The sequence below is a fragment of the Coffea arabica genome, chromosome 6c (genome assembly GCF_036785885.1).
Source record: "Coffea arabica cultivar ET-39 chromosome 6c, Coffea Arabica ET-39 HiFi, whole genome shotgun sequence".
NCBI classification, from domain to species: Eukaryota; Viridiplantae; Streptophyta; class Magnoliopsida; order Gentianales; family Rubiaceae; genus Coffea; species Coffea arabica.
The window spans coordinates 2,664,758-2,686,107 of record NC_092320.1 but is presented as its reverse complement, the minus strand read 5'-3'; the positions used below and the strand labels follow the sequence as shown (position 1 = coordinate 2,686,107).

The window sequence follows — 21,350 nt, the reverse complement described above, 5'->3', positions numbered from 1 at the left end:
AAAATTATTGTAATAATTTAATATATATAAAATAAAAATATAATTACAAAATATAGATTTTGTTTGGAATTCAAATTTTTTGTCAAGTTTGTCTGCTACAAGTTTTTTAAAAACTTTAACTATAGTAATCTCAAAAAATTTCTCAAAATTTTTAAACTATACATTTCAAAATATTCAAAAATCTACACATTTCAAAAAATTTTTTAAAAACTTCTACAACAAGTTACAATAAAGTTTTAGACAAATTTCCAAAAAACTCGCATTCCAAATAGAGCCATATTCATAGAAAATATAACAAATTTTCTTCAAAAAATTACTATCCAAACAACGCCAAAATTGGATACAAAATCACAATTCATCATTTTATAGTTAAATAAAGGGTTAATACTACTCTGTCCCCCCAAACTTTGGATGATTATCCACTTCAATCTTTAAACTTCAAAATGGGATACTTAAGTCCCTTAACTTATAAATACCTCCCACTTAAGTCCCTAAACTTATAAAATGAGACATTTAAATCCCTAAATCCTTATAAAATGGGACACTTCGACCACCAACGACATTCAGAATTTGTTAATAATTTTCCTTAAGTGGGAGGTATTTATAAGTTTAGGGACTTAAGTGTCCCATTTTAAAGTTTAGGGATTGAAGTGAGTAATCATCCAAAGTTTGGGGGGACAAAGTGGTATTAACCCTTAAATAAAAGAACAACAAAGTTGAAGACTAAAGGGCAAAGCTCATACTTTGTACAATATACCTAACAATAGGTACCAGATCATTCATTGGATACAAGATGCTAGATTAATATTTTAAATGTGGAAAGTTCAACGAGCTTTTTTGGAAAACTCTGAAATACTTGATCCCTCATCATTGCGTTAAAAAGTCGGTTTGATTAAGCACCCATCAACGCTTGGATTAAGTCAAGACTTCGGAATTTGTTCATTAACCCACAAATTACCTACTTATACATTTGCAAACACACTTTCCTAGTCGCAAAGTCAACCATATTACTTAAACGGAGTTGTGCCGGGCCTCCCTCAAATCTGCCAGCCCATCCAATGATATCGTCCGTACTACTCAACTGATCCAAGTAAAACTTTAATTAATAATGTGCAGGAATATGCATCTTCCATGTTGGTCTCTACCTCCACCAAAATTTCAGAGTGGTAGGTTGGTTTTTTTTTTTTTTTGGCAGAACCGGTTTGTTGATTCTCGAGTATGTAAATTAATAATTATAGTATTCATTGCCTGGCAAATACGAACCGAAAACTTATTATTAGATGACACGTGTTAAATTGTATGTCAACTCAATGGATCTTATTTTCCTTAGCTTCTATTTCTTTAAACAAAAAAAAAAAGCAAATTAACTATTACAAGTAGGTTATCCATTGTTGGGTTGATTTGCATGCTGATGCATCTATCCCACCAGATGAAGACAAATTTTAATTCAATGACAGGGATTAAGTCAGTCCCGACTCAACAAACCTGTAACAATTAATGTTGCAGTATTTTTCTTCTGTCCTCTTCCCGTGTAAATACATCGGCACGCTTGCACAAATGATGAGCAGTTTGAAGGTTTGTTCTTCATCGTCTGTGGATCATTTGGTACTTTGACTTGAATATTTTTAAGGGAAAATGGCCAATTTCGTCCCTAAACTTTTTTTGTGTCAATTTAGTCCATGTATATTTTTTTTGGTCAATTTGATCCTTATACTTATTTAACGGTTCCAATTGAGGAACTCCACGGCGGCGTCACCGTATAAATTCAATCAAATCACTAATTGAACAATTAAGTAAGGGTATTTTGGGTAGTTCAGTGGGACAATAACAAAAGAAGTAAAATCCTTGAAGGATCCAATTCTAAACCTTGGATTCTTGACTAACAAAGTCTCCAAAGGCTGTCCGAACTCCTTTCCCATTGCTTAAAAATTGCCCAGTTTTGCTTTGTTTTTTTTCAACTGCGTCAGTGAGATCACAATTTGCGACGTCCAATTCTAGGATTAGTCCGGCCTCAGAATCCACCGCCCGCGCCAACTCCTCCACCCTTACCAAATCCCCCATGCCCTCCACCAAAACCTCCTCCAGCCCCAAAACCACCACCTCCTATACCTCCACCTTTCCCAAAGCCACCATCTGCTCCACCCTTTTTTCCGCCACCGGCCCCACCTCCAGCACCTCTGCCAACGCCTCCTCGGGCTCCTCCTCCTGCACCTCCACCTGCTCCACCTCCGGCACCCCACTAATGCCTCCAACGACCCCTCCTACTTCCCCGCCTGCTCCACCCCCAACTCCACTACCAATCTCTACCAGCCCCACCACCTACTCCTCCACCAGCTCCACCCCCTGCACCTCCTCCAATGCCACCTCTAGCACCAGCACCACCACCTGCACTGCCTCCAACTCCACTACCACCACCTGCTCCTCCAACACTAGCTCCAGCCCCAGCACCACCACCTACACCTCCTCCAGCGCCACCTCTAGCGGCACCACCACCACCTGCACCTCCTCCAACTCCAGCTCCTCCAACGCCGCCTCCAGCAGCACCACCACTACCTGCACCTCCTCCAATTCCAGCACCACCATCGGCACCTCCTTCAATACCCAGAAAATCCTCAAGAATGTGCTTGTATCCCCGCAACATAATTAAACAAAAATCAGCTACCCAAGATAATTTAAATTCTTCCAAAAAAATAAAAGAAAAAGGGGTGTATATCAGGTATAAAGCGCTCTGAAGAACAAAAAAAATGATAAAAATCGGTCCCCAAAACACTCAACTCTGTTGGTCCTCAAACGTATCGAAACAGTTGGGAAAAGAAGGGAAAAGCTCTACTGGTTTGTAGTGGAAAGGGATTTTCGAGTGGTGATAATCAGTAGCCGAATAGCAGAGGAAACCGAAATCCAGTGGAGCTTCTTCAATAAAAACTCAATATTCTCAAAACTCGATTGGAATCTTGCCGACATAAATCTCAGCACCCAATTCTAAGTTTAGAATAGAATTGGGTCTTTTGCCGGATTATTGCAATTATAAAAAGCTAATTGGGTCCTTTTGCCGGATTTTACTTCTTTTTGTTACTGTTCCAACAATGAACTACCCAAAATACCCTTGCTTAATTGTTCAATTAGTGATTTGATTGAATTTATACGGTGGCGCCACCGCGGAGTTCCTCAATTGGAACCGTTAAATAAGTATAAGGATCAAATTGGCTAAAAAAAATATACATGGACTAAATTGACACGAAAAAAAAGTTTAGGGACGAAATTGACCATTTTCCCTATTTTTAATTGTTCTCCAGAGAGCAGTTAAGGATTCCAATTACCAAACAATAAAATATCATATAGTTTGTACATGCGTTAATCCATTCAAGTGTACAAATAGAACACGAGAGGCTAAGGGTTAGCCGCCTCCATTAAAAAAGTTTTTCCCTGAGGGCATTAAATCATTTCAGTTAGATCTCGATTGGATTTTTTTTTAAATATATAGAATTCTCCACATATATGAATTCGAAATGTAGTTTGATCTTGAGTCTAGCACCGCTTAAAAGTTAAAACTATGACGAAGGGAGTATAAAAACGTCCTTCCAAGAACAAGCATGCGTTGTATTTCTAAGGGATAATTTATGAAACCTCCCTCGAGGTTTATGACAATTTCACCTACTTCTATTGATGTTTCAAAAATTATATACACCTCCCTTAAATTTATCATTTTGGTAAAAAAAAAATAATGATCATAATTTTGAATGAATAATCCAAAAAGTTCTCATGAAATTGTGAAGTTTATTTTACTTTCTTATAACATTTTAAAAACACATGAAACTTGCACAAAAATCTTAAATTCACTTTTAACCCTAATATCTACTATTTTAAATCTTTCTCATTCTCACATCTCAAATTAGTACCTCAAGGGTAACAGGTAAATTTGTCAAAAACCTCAAGTTAGCATAATATTAAAAACCTCAAGAGTATTAGATGAAATTATTAGAAATTTTGGGCGAGGTTTCTGAAATTATCCCTATTTCTAAATGAAATAGGAACTTCAATATGCAGCAGCAAGTCGCAAGATTACGTTTTCTGATTGACTTGCGCTAGCAAAATCAGGTAGACGTTCTATAAGTGCTTTTGAAAAATTAAAAACTTGATGTCGGAACCGGCCACACAAAAAAATAATAATAACTTGATGTGGACGTTCTATAAATGCTTTGAAAAAGTCAATTATTACGTGCATAAATCTCTTTAGCCTTTTGAACCCCCAAAAAAAAAAATTCTTTGGTCTGTAGCGTAAAACGTTAATGTTTGTGCATGTAGTGCTTACGAAGTTACGAGAAGAAGGGGTAAATAGATGGTCGTTAGCTATACGCTTTGTATTGATTTACTATTTCACTTATCGTTGTGTAGTCCGATGATGCCGTGGCTACCATCGGTTAAGCAATTAGACAGAAAACATTTATTTACTTCCCCGCCCCCCCCCCCCCCCCCCCCCCCCCCCACTCCCAATTTTTTTACAAAAAAGTAGGCAAAAGAAGGTGCCCCTCTTCAAAAAAAAAGTAGACAAAAGAAGGTCCCCATTTGCATTGATGCATAATCACATTAATGGCAATGGGTTAACAGGTAGTTGACTCGTGTATTAATTTAAATAATATAAAAGCCTAAGCAGGTAAAGAAAAAAAGAAGATTGATAACTTTCATTAACATTTGGTGCTCTGAAACAATGAGTTTTTGTGCGAGAGAGAGAGAGGGAGAGAGCGAGTGCTTATCTAAATATTATTATTTTTACCAAATTCATGACTTCATCTTTCCAAGAAGTCCTTTTTTTTGTTTTTAGGGGTTGGAGGGGGGAGGGGGGCGGGGGCTTCACCCTTGCCTTTGATGGAGAGAGAGACCCCCCCCCCCAAAAAAAATTAAAAATTAATGTACTCTTGCATATTATTTAGCCACTAAAAACTGGCTGTCATCCGGTTGATACTGAGCCCAAAGGCCCCCAACTGCATAATTGACTTTAAAATCCAAGTACTTGTGCAACGATGATAGGAACAAATGACGTGAAACCCAAATCGATTCTGCCTCGTGTGACTAAGGATCGGTTTCTTCCCCGAAAGCTAACGGAAAGCAACATTTGGCAAAGGTCAACTAGTTATTAGACATTACGTGCCTAGATAATAAATTAAGTTGTTTCTAATTAAATATTAGAATGAAGGTGACACTATAGATGTGGGTTCAATGTACCAGGACCGCACCCCTTAGAGTTTATGACGACAGGAAAGTTCTTAAAGGCAAATCATGTTCTAATTGATTAATGCTCCTTTTATACGCACTCCTGTGGCGTCGTCACTCTCTAGATATGATTCTTAATATTTTGTGACACAAACCCGAAACCAATCACTTGGAACAGTTACCAATTTGCTTGCTGGCAGCGTAGACTTGCAAATTTTGATATAGTACTAGTATTATACTAGTATTTCTCATAATATTACTAGTATTATACTCGTGTGATTTTGTTTGAAATCTCCTTCTCTCGTACCATGGTCCCTAAGCAACAATTTCGACGAAGCTTCGCGTTTTACATTTTTTACTATTAATCCATCTATAGAAATAAAATATACATATACATATATGCATGTGTGTACGTACGTACGTACATACAATAGATATTAAAAGATAGGGTGATCAAAAAACAAATTAGTGACCATGGTTCATCCATTCTGTGGGCGGTGGCCGGTGCGAATGGATTCAACGGGGAGGGCAGAATTACTTTGGAAAGCTGAAACACGTAAGCTAGTCAGAACTGACCGGAGACTTCCAGAGCCGACAGGATGACGTAAGATCAACTCAGCGGATGTTGGTCCGACACTCACAGCTGATGGTCACTTTTACATATGGACACGTGACACAGTCAGCGACTAGTCCTGCTGGTACATGTACGTGTCACTAGTTTAGTGGACACCACTAAAAATTAAACACTACTATTGTCCTATGAAAGCCTGCATTTATGAAGAGGCCAACAGAAGGATCGACAGATCTATTCCTCAAACGAGCAAACAAAAGTTTCAGCGCCTGTTCTAGCCTTCTAGCTACTTTGCTTAAATGAAGCTGATTCTAGTTTTTCTTTTTGAACCCTAGACTATTAATACCATTTTGAATGTTTGATCTCCAATTTTTTTTGCTTCCCTTCTAAATTTTTACTAATTTTCTGTTCTTAACTTGGATAAAAAATTATAGGAAAAAATAACAAGCTTGGTAGGGGTATAAAAATGCTTAGAAACCACAAGTAAATTAATGGGAAAAAAGGATTGGTAGGGGTGCGAAAGATGCTATGGCAAGGGAAGCAGTTGTTGAATTTGGAACAAAATGATGGCTATTATTTCCTGCCAGAGGATTATTATTAGTACATGGGAAAGGGAGTGCAGGGCTACTAGCAAGTCGGGGGATTTTGAGGCTTCTGAAAAGACATGAAGAAACTGGGGACGGTGATTGAGTATGATGCAGGGGTGGATGGAAGGAAGAAGACGGTAAAGTTCTATTCTTATTATCTTTTTAAGGTAAATTATTAAAGGGTGCTTTTGGGTATTTAAAGTTACATTTTGCTTGTACTAACAATTTTACATGTATATTATAAATCAAACGGCGATAGTATATACACTTTGTTCGTGTATATGAAACTACTACTCTATGAGTATAGAGCTCTCAAAACTCCGGTGAGCTTTCTGCTGTTGTAATAACCCATCAGAGGAGGTATGTGAAATTGAAAAAGATATCGAGTAAACAAAATCAAGCTTTCATGAAAATCCATTAAAAACCCATAAATGTTCAATGAGCAAAAATTGCTTGAAATGGCCATTCCGATCGAATTGGAAGAAAACCATGAAAGGCGAAAGTAAGAAGCCATTGACATATGCTGCGAGCTGCTATTTTGCTGTACATGTAGCCAAGTAGCACGAGACCCAATCTGAAGTCAGTAATAACCTAAGCTTCCAATAACAGCAAATCAAACATTCAAAAGAAAGTAGCTGTCTAGGAGTTATGCCGCCATTAGGGATGATAGAACCGCTTGCACTGATATTAGACAGCTAAATCGAAATTGTGGAGATAAAGAGGAGGCAGGAGGTGGTGACTACGTACAAAGAGGAGACGGTACCACCGACAAAAACTGAAAAAAGCGCAAGGGAGTTTATGCTACAGTCGTCACCGAGGGGACCATGCACATGTACCTTCAAGCAGTAAATAGCAATCAAATCAATGAAGCCTTTGGGATTTCAGAAGGTTGTGACATGTGTGTGATCTGTTGGATTCTGCTTTAATGTATGCAGCGATGTGGAGTGTATTGGAAGGCAGCGACCAAAAGGGGAAGGAACATAATTATCTCTCCATCTGCATCTGCATCTGCCTTCCAAGGACAGACTTTAGTTTCGGATCCAATGGTACCTATAGTTTCCTTCCCCACTCCTGACTCTCTAGTGCTTTCCCCCTGGTGAAAATAATTGGGATCGCATTTCTGACCTTTCTCGAGCCCCTTTTGCTCTTCTTATCCCAAGCACGGATCGTGACAAGGAAATAGATGCAAGTTTCTAATCACACATCATAACGTATTTTGCAAATAGACTCGTTTCAGTTTCTAAGAAGATACATTACATGTTCCTTTGGCCGAGTCCCGTTCCTGAAGCATGAAAAATTGATCACCTTGAGTTGTCACCAGGATTATATACGTCGAGTCCCGTTCCTGAAGTGTTAAAGGTGGCAAATGGCAATGCGGGTAAATTGAATTGCTTTGCTAGTCAGAATCAATATGAATTCTCTTAGACTCGCAATTAAGTTTTGGAATGATGCACAGAGACAAAATTGAATTGTTCGCTTGCTGATGGTTACCTGAGCCTCCCCTTTAATTCTAATCTCGGAGAACCATGAAATTGCTGGTCTGGTCCCATCAGCCATGTCTGGCGGGTACCAAAAGAAGCCCGAAGTACCCCTTTGCAGCAAAGCCACATCTTCAGGGACCAAGTAGAGAAAGGAAAAGTAGATCCTGCACATGGAAAAGTGTACGCCAAGGGAAATTTACTAGTACATGTTACCATGTTCGTGCGTGCATTTCTCAGTTATAAGCTATACATTTCCCCAACAGAAACAACAGATCAAAGAGCATGCGTACATGATGCCGTTCAAGTGCCAAATTTCCATATCTTACAATTGATCCCCCACTGAAATCTACTTGCACGCAAATGTGTTGGAAGAATCACGAAGGCAACATCAATTGGTTTCACTTGTGCTTCTGAGTAAGTTTGCAGGTTGATCTGGGCTAGAATCACGCATAAAAAAGTTTGTCTTGTACACATGACAGGCAATTCTCGATAATAGTCTATATAATTACACACTAGAAGGGTTCGAGACAAATACTTATCTTAGAAGTGGGAGCGTTGAAAACCAGGCTTTCTCAAGTCGAAAGTGTACTTGATTGTGTCGTGTGGTCAGTGCTGGAGACGGTCATGGTTTGGGCTCCTAGCGTAGGCCCAAGGCTCCCCGTGTATAAAGCCCGGGCCGTCCTGTCATAGCAAACACCTTTCATATTTTGAATGCCGTGAAGTCTGCTTAGATGAAATACTACACAATTCTTCCTAAACACTTTCCGTTCCTATTTTCTGAACTTGGGTCGCATGACGTCTGTGGAAAATTTATTTCTAACAGAACACTTTTGGAAAATTTTCTTTTATTTCATTAATTTTTTTGTTCTTAAATTAATTCTTTCTTATATATGTTAACAAGTTTACGTTACTTTTTCTGTCATTTGAACATTGCGCTTGACAAGCCATTTAGAAGAAGTGTAACTGATATGGCATTTTTGGTAGCAATTGAGAAGCCAAAAAACACTCACAAAATAATATTCCCAACCCACCTTTTTATCCCAAATAATATTCACAAAACAATCTGGATAGTGAAATTATCCCAAATAATATTTCGCTTGTATCATAAACACATTTTTCAATCCACCTTTTTATATTTCCAACCAACTTTTTATTTCACATACATCACATCACAAAAAGTGCTACAGTAATTATTCCAAATAATATTTCAAATAATACTCTATCCAAACAAACCCGATTCGATATCCATGATAACTCTGAAAGTCTGCATTATTACTCTGGACCCTCTAAGGAAAAAAAACAACGTAAAAGAAAATATTAAGTAGCTTTAATAAAGAAAAAAGAGATTAGTTACATTGAAATCCTATTGCGTAATACAAAAATCTTTTCAAATATACTAATTTGCTTAAAAAATAACCATGTTTTTCATCTACTGTTTTAAATTTCTAACTACCTTTATATCCTAAGTATGTCACATCATACAATCAAATTAAATGTTACAGTCATTATTTTAAATAATACTCTATCCAACCACGCTCAAAGTTAGGGGTGTGCAAAATCGAAAAATTGGTAATTCGGAATTCGGCACTGAAATCGAAATTTTCGATTTCGAATTATGTGAATTTGGTAATGGAGTTTTTGAAATCGGAATTTCCGATTTCAATTTTCGTTTTATAATATATATATTAATATTTATTTATTTATATATATAATAATATTTTTTATTTCAATTTTGTTTTATAATATGTATATTAATATATATTTATGTATATAATATTATTTTTTATAATATATGTAATATAAAATTTATATTATATAACAATACATCTAACAAAAAAGAAAAAAAAAGGAAAAGGAGGTTTCCGAATTCACCGAATTCGGAATCGAAATCGAAATCGGAACTGGTAAATTTGAAATTAAAATCGGTCAGTAATTCCTATACCAAAATTTCAAAAAATTCCGAATTCAAACTTCCGAACCGAATTCGAATTTGATGCACACCTCTGATCAAAGTTTCTCTGCCAGTTTAGGAAACGGGAGTCTTATTCGCTACTAGTGTGAACACATAGTAGTCTTTAAGATTCTTGAAACGGCAGTGACTAACATTCCTGACTATGTGTTTGTATGATATTGATGCTATCCATTCTGGATAGCCTTTAAGAAGGTAATTCCAAAATTCAATAATCTTACACAAGATGAAAGTAATGTGTTTGAATTAAACTCGGCAAATAGGTTTCAAGAAAAAGACCAGTTGTCTAGATGGTCAAGAGAACGAAGCAAGTTGATGGGTTTTCTTCACATAATTCTATGTTTTTGTCTACTAAATTCCGAAGGAGGAAGCGTTATACTGTCGGACAGCGAGAGGGTGACGAAAGCTCTATCAACTTCGTCACCTAATACAACACCAACGCCGCTCGTTTTTTCCTTCTTAAGCTTTAATTAGGGCTGCCGGAACCATCTTCTGTAACTGGCTGCTTGGAGTTCGCAATTTCTGTTGCGTTTCAATTGATTTTTCGGAGTATCAGTATTCAGTACTATCTTTATCAACTTGCACTGTTTTGAGTAATTTTTTTGGGAATGGCTGATCTAACTTATAATTGAGAATGGTTGCACGAATCAACTTACTATGAAATGTAAACGATGAATTTGTTCACTTCGTTTTTCATCTTCTTTATTGCTAAAGATGGTTTTGTTCACATATTAATGCTATTGTCTTGTGGTTGTAAATTTCAAAGGAGTAAATATGGAGAAGTTGGACTTTGAAGGGTAGAGCGTGACATAAGCTCTATCAACTTCTTCACCTAACGCACAACGCAAATGGCTCCCGCAGTTTTGCTCTTTCTTACGATTCGCAAATTAGCAGACTTCGGTTTCGGTCTAAAACAAGCCGAAAATGACAGTCTGGATAAACTACTCTGTGGGTAAACTTGGCAATTTATATACGGAAGTAATCACTCTCCGCCGCCTAAACACACAACTTGAGGAATGGGTTGTCTGATTAAGCAAGCAAAACCAAGATTTGAACGTCAGGCCAACAGGGTATAATAAAATTTTTAACCTTGACAGATAACTACTACCAGTGCTCAATGCACACCCAATGTGTGTGCAATCAAAATTATATAATATTTATGGTCATATATTTCAAATAAAATTTTTATTTCTAAAGCAAACTTTAATCTTTCAAATATTTTTCATAAAATAATTTTATATTGGTACTTATAATGTATAGGAATAATTATGTTGAAAACGTATAATTAAATAGTTAAAAGTAAAAAAAGTGATGGGTAGTTAAAGTTAAAGTAGTTTTTATAATAACAAAAAAGGAAGTTTATAAAGTGACGATAAATATTAACTCCAAACCCTTTGCTCGGGCTTTATATATAGTATAGATGTTAAGATTAAAATCCTGTTTGATAACTCAATTTAGCACTTAAATTTAATGGATTCAGATCTCAACATATTCAAACCGTTTGATAATAAAAAATTGAATATATGAATTAATTAAGTAGCATCGATTTTTCTAGGCAAAATTTGCTCTCAAAATTAAGTGATAAACTATTTACTTATTACTGAATGTCGTATGCACTCAAATGTATTAGATTTAGACTTCAAATTTTAGATTTCACACTTCAATTTTATCAAAGCCATCCTAAGATGCGTGTATACTTTGCAAACTCTTTCTTGTATTCCAAATTTCTATTGAGATTAGTCATGTTGTTTACGGGGTCAACTTAAACTCTTTATGCCGACTGTCGGCCAAAAGATAAGTAGTTTGACTTTCACGAGATCATTCAAGTTGATAAACAAAGGTAACTATATTCAGAGCAGTTAGAATTTTCTGACGTCCAGCTGATAAATCTCCCCAGTTGACACAAAGGTATCTGGACACTTGTTGTAGAAGCTTGAATTGACAAATTAAAGAGATGCGAGAATACATGCATAACAATACCAGAAAGTAAAAGAGGAGTACTTAGAATTTGTAGGCGCAACTTCATTCTTCTAAGAAGAGAAGAAAGGTACAATAAAAGATATCAAAAAAAAAAAATTTTTTTTTTTGACGAGTACCTTTGTTCTGTATATTCTGAACAGGTGCATACCAACTGATGAGGGAAAATTGCTCGTCCCACTGTTTAAGAGCAAAAGGTAAAGGATTTAAGAAAATTGTCAAACAAAATGGACAACAATATCGAGTATTTAAACAAGGAATACCAACTGATGAGGGCTAATGAAGAAGAGTGGAGCGGCAGATATTGATCATCCTGGATGAACGAGTCATTAGGTAGCCACTAACTTTCTTGAAGGTTTCTTATTTGCGAAGGAAAATATAACTTGGGAGACTGTAAATGAGATTCCGATCCAAAAATATAGCTATAAGCAACTCCTCCATAGTTTCTAATTTTATTTTGGGAGCAGCATGCAGTTAAGCTGTCCACAGCACAGCACTTGCTATAGATATCGCACCCCAAAGCTATTACACTTGTTCAATAATGATCTTCGTCAGAGAAAGGCGTATGTACGTGCAATAATACTTGTTCAATGTACGTCATCTTTACAATATCTTGTTCTTCATATCCTTTTCATCTCCTCACAAAAATAATTTCTTTCTTTCTTTTTTTTTTTCTGTTTCCTACTAGAAAATTGAAGAAATTGCTAACGATAAAAAAAAAAAAAAAAACACATGGTACATGGCAATAATGTAGACCTCGTGCTTCATGCTTTCACCATTCAAATGGGCCTTGTTTGGATAGTCATTTTTCGCCGAAAAATTGCATCGTTTTTCGTGATCACATTTCCCTGTTATCTTTTTTTCTCACGTACATTAAATCGCTATAGTAATTTTTCTACAAAAAAAATCCTAGAAAATACAATCCAAACACAGCCAAGCTTCCATGAATTTCGTAGCAATAGGTGTAGCAGAAATAAAGATGTTTAAAATAGTACGAGTGGAAAAGTGGCTTACGAAAGAAGAAAGGCTGTGGGGATTATTTTAATGATGGATCACCACACACATCACATGTAGAATCAGCATTGAGCACAAAGTCGACCAATATGAAAATGATTAAAAATCCGAAGATAATACGGCAGCGTATTACTAGATAATAATATTTGTTTTGGGATTTGGTGAGATGTAATGGAATGTAGTTTGAATGGAGCTTTCAAGTGTGGTTTTCGTGCAGGTTTGCCTTGTAAGCCTGGATGATTCAATTCGTGACGATCCTTATCCCACTCATGAAAATTGCCAATCTGTCAGCTTGGCTTAGACTAAAACTAAACAGCTAAGGCTCCGACCCATTACGCCACGTCATCACACCCAAGTCTCTCATTTAAATTTCAATCAACCATTCCATTCCCTTAATCCTTTCCCATTGTAATTTGCAAATCAACATAACACCAAGAAATCTGAAATCTCTCCACACCCTACCTACCCGCCCTCTCAACTTAGACGACATTAATTACGATATGGAGGGCTTAATTCCACTAGTATACAGAGCTATAATGCAGTACAAGAATGGCCAACAAGGGATGATGGGATCATGGACGAATGAATCGCCTTCTGCTTCCTACATGAGATTGCCAGGTGATTCGGGCCGCTTCCAAATGCCTGATATTCAGCTTTTCAGACCAGACTGTGCCTTCCCCGCCTCCGCGTCATCGCCTTCTTCCTCTGCCACCAAAAGAATGCTCTCCGCCGCTGTTCAATCACCTGGCTGTCATCTGACTCCCCGCCGTGCCGTCAAGTGAATATCTATAAACAAAAATATGGCGCTCACTATATTACTTTGCCACAGGAAAATCCAGGGCATGTAAAAGTAGTCGGGCATGGTGGGTTGAGGTGATCCACATAACTAGATTAATTGCGTGTGAAAGATCTTTGCTATTTGTTTCCTTTCTCTTTTTTCATGATTCTCTGGTTCTTGGGCGTATTGTGTGGATAACCCCAAGGGACCACACATTCGTGTTGTAGCGTTAATGGGTGAAATCTGGAAGTGTACAGACTGGTTATGCTTCTGTGTAATATAAATGAAATTTGTACTTGCTATAGTATCCTTCGGCTAAAGGGCCAAGCTGTTGGTTGCCCACGAAACGTTTAGTCTGGGAAAGACAGTTATACCACAATCCAACCGGAGTTTGAGAAGTTTTCTAGCGGCACTTTCAAGGTCCAACCACATTAAAAATGATGAACTGGTTCTTTCAGAAAAGCTTTCTCCCGCATCATTTCCACTTCTGTTCCATTTTTGCCAATGAAAGGCACAAAAATGTCCCTGCATCCGAATTTCTTCATATATATTGTTGATATACAAAAACATCAGAAATTTAGTGTTCCGTGGGATTTGCTTCTGAAATAAGGGTAAGGGTCGCCGCAACTGACAAAATCAACGCACAAAAATGTCTTTCCGTCCTTCATTTAACATTCTATATCAATATATATTTCATTCTCTATTTTTTTTACCATGTCATGTGTAGTTTCATTTGCAACACTATCGAAAAATATTATAAAGTTTGAGGTTATAGTTGTCACAAAAATCATAGGGTGAACAATATTAAAGTCCCGTCTGATAATTCAATGCGCCACTTAAACTTAATAAATTCAGATCTTAATATATTTAGACGTGTTTGATAACAAAAAATATAGCATCTGAATTAATTAAGTGGCACTGAATTTTCTAGACAAAACTTACTTCAAAAATTAAGTGATAAACTGTTCACTTATCACTAAATGTGATATACACTGAAATGTATCCAATTTATTATATAACAATTCAATAATTTAATAGATTCAAATTTCATATTTTAAATTTTAATTTTATCAAAAATATCCTAAAATTGTAAGAGCCATTTTATCAAAAAAAAAAAAAAGAAGGAAGATTGTAAGAGCCATTTTTCGGCCCAAAAACGCAAAGATGGTGGCTCTATATGGATCCAAAATAAATAGCTGCAGCTTTATTGGGTTTATTCTTGGGATAGGCTGAAGCAATTGTGTTTTGAATTCTATTAAGCTGTGAGTTTAGCTTCTTAAGGACCCCCAAGAATAGGACTCCTTAGTTAAGTCAGTCTATTTAATACACTAAGGCCTGTTACAGAATTCCATGTAGGCCTGTGGGTCTCATGTAAGTTCCATCCACTTGCAGAGTTGCAGTCCAAAGAAAAAGGTGTCAACTGTCACCTATCACAAAGCCAAGGAACAAAGAGAAAAAACAAAAACAACACACACACACACTGAGGAAAGACCACTGCTCAAGTAAAATAAGAAAATATTTTAGAGAAGAATCACTTAATCAGCGAGTATTTACATTTTTTACGTCATTTATCCTTAATCCTAACACAAAAAGTTTAGCATCTATATCTATATGTATTGCAGAAAGAGTTTTTAGCAGAGATTCTCTCAATGGTTTCGAAACTTCTCATTTTTTTTTCTAAATTTTTGTATTTATTTTAATACATAAAAAGTAGTGGGTTATAACCAACCCTATCACTAATCAAATTTAAAATTTAAAATATTCTCACTATCTACTTCATAAACCGTTTCTAATTTATTATTTATACTTTAAATTCTTTTTACTTCTTAATCAAAGACAAATGCTAATTCGTATACTATTTTAATACAATATTACATTTTTATAATTAACAAATATTTGTCACCACACTAACTCTATAACTACCCCTACAAATGAGCTTTGCAAATTACAATCACGTTTCAAAAAAAGTCACAAATATGCAACTAAATGTAAAGTTGAGGAGGTAAAGTGCAATGTAAAATTAAGGGATTTACTATATTTAATTCTAAAAAAAATCCCAATAACAGAACAAGTAGTAGGTCATAGATTTTTGTCTAGATTTTTTGTATTTATTTTAATACATAAATAGTAGTGGGTTATAACCAACCCTATCACCAGTCAAATTTAAAATTTAAAACTTTCCTATAATCTACTTTATAAACGGTTTATAGTATTATTTATATTTTAAATCTTTTTTACTCCTTAATTAAATAAAATGCTTATTCATATACTATTTTAATACAATTTTAATTCAGAAGTATACAATATGATCAAGAAACAGCAGAACCAATTAGGATTAGATTTTGACCAAAAAAAAAATTAGGCCTAGATGCCACTGGCACGTTGCCGTAACTTGTGATGACAATTAGGACTATTTAGCATTTTTTTTTTGCAAGAAATTAGGACACTGTAAAGTTTATTTAAGCAAACTTTGCCTCATCAGTGATTTGAGTATAAAGTTATTAAATATACTACAAATCCTATAATATCAATCTGTTATAAAAAATATTTTGCTAGCATGTGGTATTTGCGTACGAAATTTCAGAGGTAAATCAAATGTTTTTTTTCTTATACTCTATATAATTTGAATAGGTTTTTAGCGAATATAACCATACTACAGAGGACCATCATTTTGTACAATTGGATCTAGCAAATTGTATATCAATCATAATTTAGATTTTGCTCGAAATCTGCGCAGTTGGTGAGTTCCATCAGTAACACTACATCAAATTTTTAATGTTATTTCATACTCTTATCAACATGTATTTCAAAAAATTGTGGATTTGAAAATAATACATGTGCTCGAAAGTTAGTTACGTGGTTGAGGTCAAGCAATTTTACAACATCACAAGCATTGTTGATAGAAATTCAAAGAGAATATGAATATTCGAATATACAATCATGTATACAGTAAGCTTACTCTATTTAATTTAATTACTGCACAAATTTTTTAAATTTATAATCATAACATATATCTTCTTTCATTCTTACTAGATTAAATATTTTTGAATACTTACTTACATTTAGAACATTAACATAGAAAACATATTATATGAGCTATGCAAAAATTGTGGACAACTATATGAAGACTATTTTTCAAAAACAGTGTGTATGCATTGTAACGACGTGGTCGACACTGTTGTTAGGTAATTAATTTCATGTACCTTTAATTTCAACAAATTTTTTTGTATTATATATAATATTTTATTTGTCAAACAGGTATAATGTTAACATACAAATTAAAAATTCCAGTGATAACATGCATCTTAATCTACAGGGCAGACATGAACGATTCATATTTGGTTGTGATGCTTTTTATCTCAAAAAATTACAAAGGAAAGTAGAATTTCTTGATATATATTTATTTTTTATAATGCTATTCATAAATTATGTAAAAAAATACACTAATTTTGAATTTCGTACGTATTTGATTTTCAGAACAACGGTGATAGGTTGTTCAACCAACGAATCAATTCATGCGAAGATCGTGCATTTTCATTTGTACTATACATTCCACAAAATTTAACAGAATTAATTAAATCATCAATTTTGATTTTCGTACTAAAAGTTGATTGCTGTGAAGAGTGTTCGCACCTTCATGCAAGATTATCAAATCAAATGCATAATATTTGTAAGTATTTCATTTTAACAACATTTAATTACATTTATTTTTATTCATATATCATTCATTTTTTAATATAAATTTTTATTATTTTTTCAGGATCTATCATATGAAAAAATATAATTTTTGAATAATATACACATTTTATCATATTTCAAATTATTGTTAGACAGACACTATATTTTAATTGCATTGATACAATTTTTTAATTTTTTTAATTCACCCTTTTATTTTTATTTTTTTAATAATATCAATACCGTACGTAGCACGTGTATTCACACTCGTTGTAATTATATTTGGGATGGAGGTTTGTCTGTATCTTTTCTTTTCTTTTTTTCTAGGGTACAGTACTTATTAAAAAAATTTGTTTTTCTTGGGTTTTAAAACTCGTAATCAAACAGATCCATTGACAATTCCGATTTCATGAGAGATTATATTGGGGAGACGCCTTTTAGTTTTAGTTCCTGCCCATTTTTTCCCCATTTCCAACGCATCGAAAGATGAGCACTGTTGAAGTGCTACGGCTTCCATCGGGAATTAGACAGGTGTACAACGTTTCGGGATGGCGCACAGGAAACCCTTTCACCGGAGACCAGAGCTTTAGAAACCAGACCATTGGAAAGTTGGGTGGCTCCGCTTCCCGTAACTCCCAACTACAAACCATCCCTGCCGCAATTTAGGCGTTGTCCGCTAGGCAAAATCATTCCCAGACTAGAAAACAATTCCTGCGGCTGAAATGCCATTCCCTTCCCGCCACCCCCCCTCTCCTCAACAAACAACATCCCGAAAGAAAAAAAAAAGAAGAAAGTAATCTACAAATTGGGAGCCTTATTAAAAATTTTCATTTTTGTTTTATGTTACTTTTTCGCTTCCAACATCCAAGACGTCGCTCTGTTCTTGCACGATTTAATATATTTTCATTCCGTAAAAAGAGCAAAAGGCCATGCATCATGTCTTTGCCATCAAATGGCATATCTCAAGCGGGGACCGGATTTTGTCCAGACAACCCGTAATCGTACTAGACGTTTTCCTGAGCACATAAATCGTCCCCAGAAACCGTAGTACACCAGTAGTATCTTCAAAACCTAGGCAAGGTTTCTATCAAGGAAGTGGACAAAATCGAACATGCAATCTCTAGATGGACAGACTGTTTAGTAGTATTTGCATTCGCTCGCCATCACGGTTCGAGAACGTTGGAATGCACAATCAAATGTATACTGTACCGGCTCTATTGTCTGTTTGATACGAGGATTATTGCCCATCTGTACCAGGTTTATGCATGCATATATGAACGAGTAAAACTTTCTCAAGAGCATTAAACGGCCTAGTATGGTACGAATGTCATCACCCCAATTCACATGCATGCAGTAGCTGCTCTGTTTTCCCATGTTCTCTCATCCAATGGGAAAACGTTCTGGTAGCCCATTGTTATTTGCCAGGATAGTAATATTGTTACTATTACTATCATCTTGCGTTAGGTTGGCAATGGGTGCTCTACATTGCGGCAATTGTGGGCAGACTCCAGTGCCCTACCCTCTAAGCACCGGACCAAACTGCGGCGACCAAGCCTACGCAGTCAGGTGCATCGGTGGCAAATTGTGGGTAGACGGTCTTAATGGGTCAGCATACATGGTCACATCCATCGATCCACAAAATCAGAGAATGATTATCCGGCCACCATCATTTATCCCAAGTACATGTTTATCGACTGATCTCAATAGTGAAGGAATTCACCTTGGCGACGCACTTCCTTTCAACATTACAAGCAGCAATACTGTTTTGTTGCTGAACTGCACCGACAATATGTTGCACTTGCAAGTCCAGCTAAATTGTTCTGATTCCAGCATTTGTCACAACAACTACGTTAGTACCGTTCGAGCAATGGCTCCTTGAAATCTCCCTGATACGAGATTATGTTGCTCATTCACCACAGGGGGATCACAAACTGCACACTTCGTTAGAGTTCATGAAGGTGGATGCTTGGCGTACCAGAGCTTTGTAAATTTGGACCCTTCTTTGCCTGTTGCCGACTGGCCAGCGCCTGGGATGGAGCTAATGTGGGTGACCCCAAAAGAACCACCTTGCAAATCTGATGTTGATTGTGTCCAGTTGCCTTATTCCAGGTGTTTGGCGCCTGACCGGGCAAATGTCAGTCAGAAGAGGAGTGTTTGCACGACCGGCCGGTATTGGGACTCTTCTTCCGGATATTGTGAAAGTTAGTAGCACAGTTTTTCTTTTCTAATTTTGCCAATTCATTTAGCAATCTTTCAGAATATATATATATATATATTATTTTTTAACCATGCCCTGCGGCCACTCTAATATGTCGCCCCCCACCTCCCCTTCCCAGCCTCCTCACCCAAAAAAAAAAAAAGAAAGGAGTTAGACGGTAGTCCTCCTCCAGAGCAAATCTCTAGAAGTAAGAGGAGCGTTAAATTCTTATCAATATGTACCTAAATGGTTTATGCTAAATTATGTATTTAAATTCTGTAATGCATATTAAGAATCTTTTGGAAATGGTTAATGGATCCCGGAAAGATAAAGAAGTCAATGAAAAGCTTTATTTCCAAATACCAGAGGCAACAAATTTCAGTTGTTCCCAGTGTCGCTCTGCTACTAACACCGTCACGTACGACTCTTTCTGTGCAGGGTGCAGGCACGAAAAAAATTGTGAAGTTCGGAAGAAGAAAATGCCAACAATTGGAGGTACTTTGCTAGTGCTGTTTCAAGTATATACTGCAGCAAATTTTCAAGCAATAAACCATCTCTCGTGTGTTTATTGTTGTTTCAGCCGCTCTTGGTGCAATCCTGCAACTCATCTTATGTGGAATCGTAGCATATGAAAGACGTCAACTTTTAAAGAGACGAGCTAAAAAAATTTTAGTGAAGGAACGCGAAGAAATCTTAAATGCCAAAAGTAATGGGAGGTCGGCAAAAATCTTCACAGGCAAGGAGATAAAGAGAGCAACAAACAACTTTTCCAAGGACAATCTACTTGGTTATGGAGGCTTCGGTGAAGTTTTCAGAGGCACCCTCGACGACGGAACAATAGCTGCAGTCAAGCGTGCCAAGCCCGGAAACATGAAGGGCATCGTTCAGTTGCTGAACGAGGTTCGAATTCTTTGCCAGGTGAACCATCGAAGTCTGGTTAGGTTACTCGGATGCTGTGTTGAGCTTGAGCAACCTCTGCTGGTATATGAATACGTCCCGAACGGGACGCTCTTCGACCGCCTTCACGGATTTCGTCTCCACAACTGGCTGCGCCGCCTCATTATCGCCTACCAGACCGCCGATGGTCTTGCATACCTACATTCTTCCGCTATTCCCCCGATATATCACCGAGACGTGCAATCCGGCAATATTTTGCTGGATGAAAGGCTAGATGCCAAGGTGACTGATTTTGGGCTTTCTAGACTGGTGGAGTCAAACGAAAGCGAGTATACCCACATCAATACCTCTGCTCAAGGCACTCTAGGCTATCTCGATCCTGAATATTGCATCAATCTCCAACTGACTGATAAACTGGTGAACCTGGTGGTTTACGTGAAAAAGATTTTGGGTGAAGATAAACTGATGGACACCATTGATCCAACCCTTAAAGAATGGGCTAGCAAAGTGGAGCTGGAGACCATGCAAGCAGTTGCTAATTTAGTAGCGGCATGCTTAGATGAGCGCAGGCAAAACCGACCTTCAATGAGAGAAGTTGCCGAGGAAATTGAGTATGTCATAGGTATTCTCGACGCTAATGATTCAAAAGCAGAGCAATTTACCTGTCCAAGCCCTAGCCAGAATTCATTCCTAGGATTGCTTTGGTCCTTCCTTGTGCTTTGTGTTTTGTAGCTTTCTCTGCATTTCTTTTTCGATTTTGCCCCTTTCCCTGGATTTTTATTTCCTCATTTGTGAGTAAACGGCCAGGTAACTGCTGGCTTTGTGTGTTTATGATCAGGGAAAAATGTGCGTGTGAAATTTAAAACGTCTGCCTTGTATACCTACCAGACACAAATTGGTCAAGAAGTTTTGTCTAATCTGTTCATTCGTCATTAATCATTTCATCACAAAGTTACGACCTTTCGCTCCAGTTATGTCCGCGTCTGTAATTGCACG

The 21,350-nt window shown here is 36.6% G+C and overlaps 1 protein-coding gene, 1 long non-coding RNA gene and 1 pseudogene across 2 annotated transcripts; 2 read left to right on the top strand and 1 right to left on the bottom strand.

Moving 5' to 3' along the window:
• Positions 1-6,212: 6,212 nt before the first annotated feature.
• On the bottom strand, positions 6,213-8,536 carry LOC113692158 (uncharacterized). The gene is made up of 2 exons (XR_011815634.1): positions 7,858-8,536; positions 6,213-7,711 (listed from the first exon to the last, which is right to left on the bottom strand). It is a non-coding gene; the product is annotated as an uncharacterized lncRNA (long non-coding RNA).
• Positions 8,537-13,118: 4,582 nt separating this feature from the next.
• LOC140008237 (uncharacterized) lies at positions 13,119-13,892 on the top strand. Its single transcript, XM_072051952.1, has one exon. It carries the CDS (start codon positions 13,308-13,310, stop codon positions 13,587-13,589), a length of 282 nt encoding a protein of 93 aa, XP_071908053.1. The 5' UTR covers positions 13,119-13,307; the 3' UTR covers positions 13,590-13,892.
• Positions 13,893-18,647: 4,755 nt separating this feature from the next.
• On the top strand, positions 18,648-21,086 carry LOC113692156 (wall-associated receptor kinase-like 20; annotated as a pseudogene).
• The last annotated feature ends 264 nt before the right edge of the window (positions 21,087-21,350 follow it).

Excerpts from the sequence above, each read along its gene's own strand:
- LOC140008237 (XM_072051952.1), top strand. The coding sequence starts at position 13,308 with ATGGAGGGCTTAATTCCACTAGTATACAGAGCTATAATGCAGTACAAG.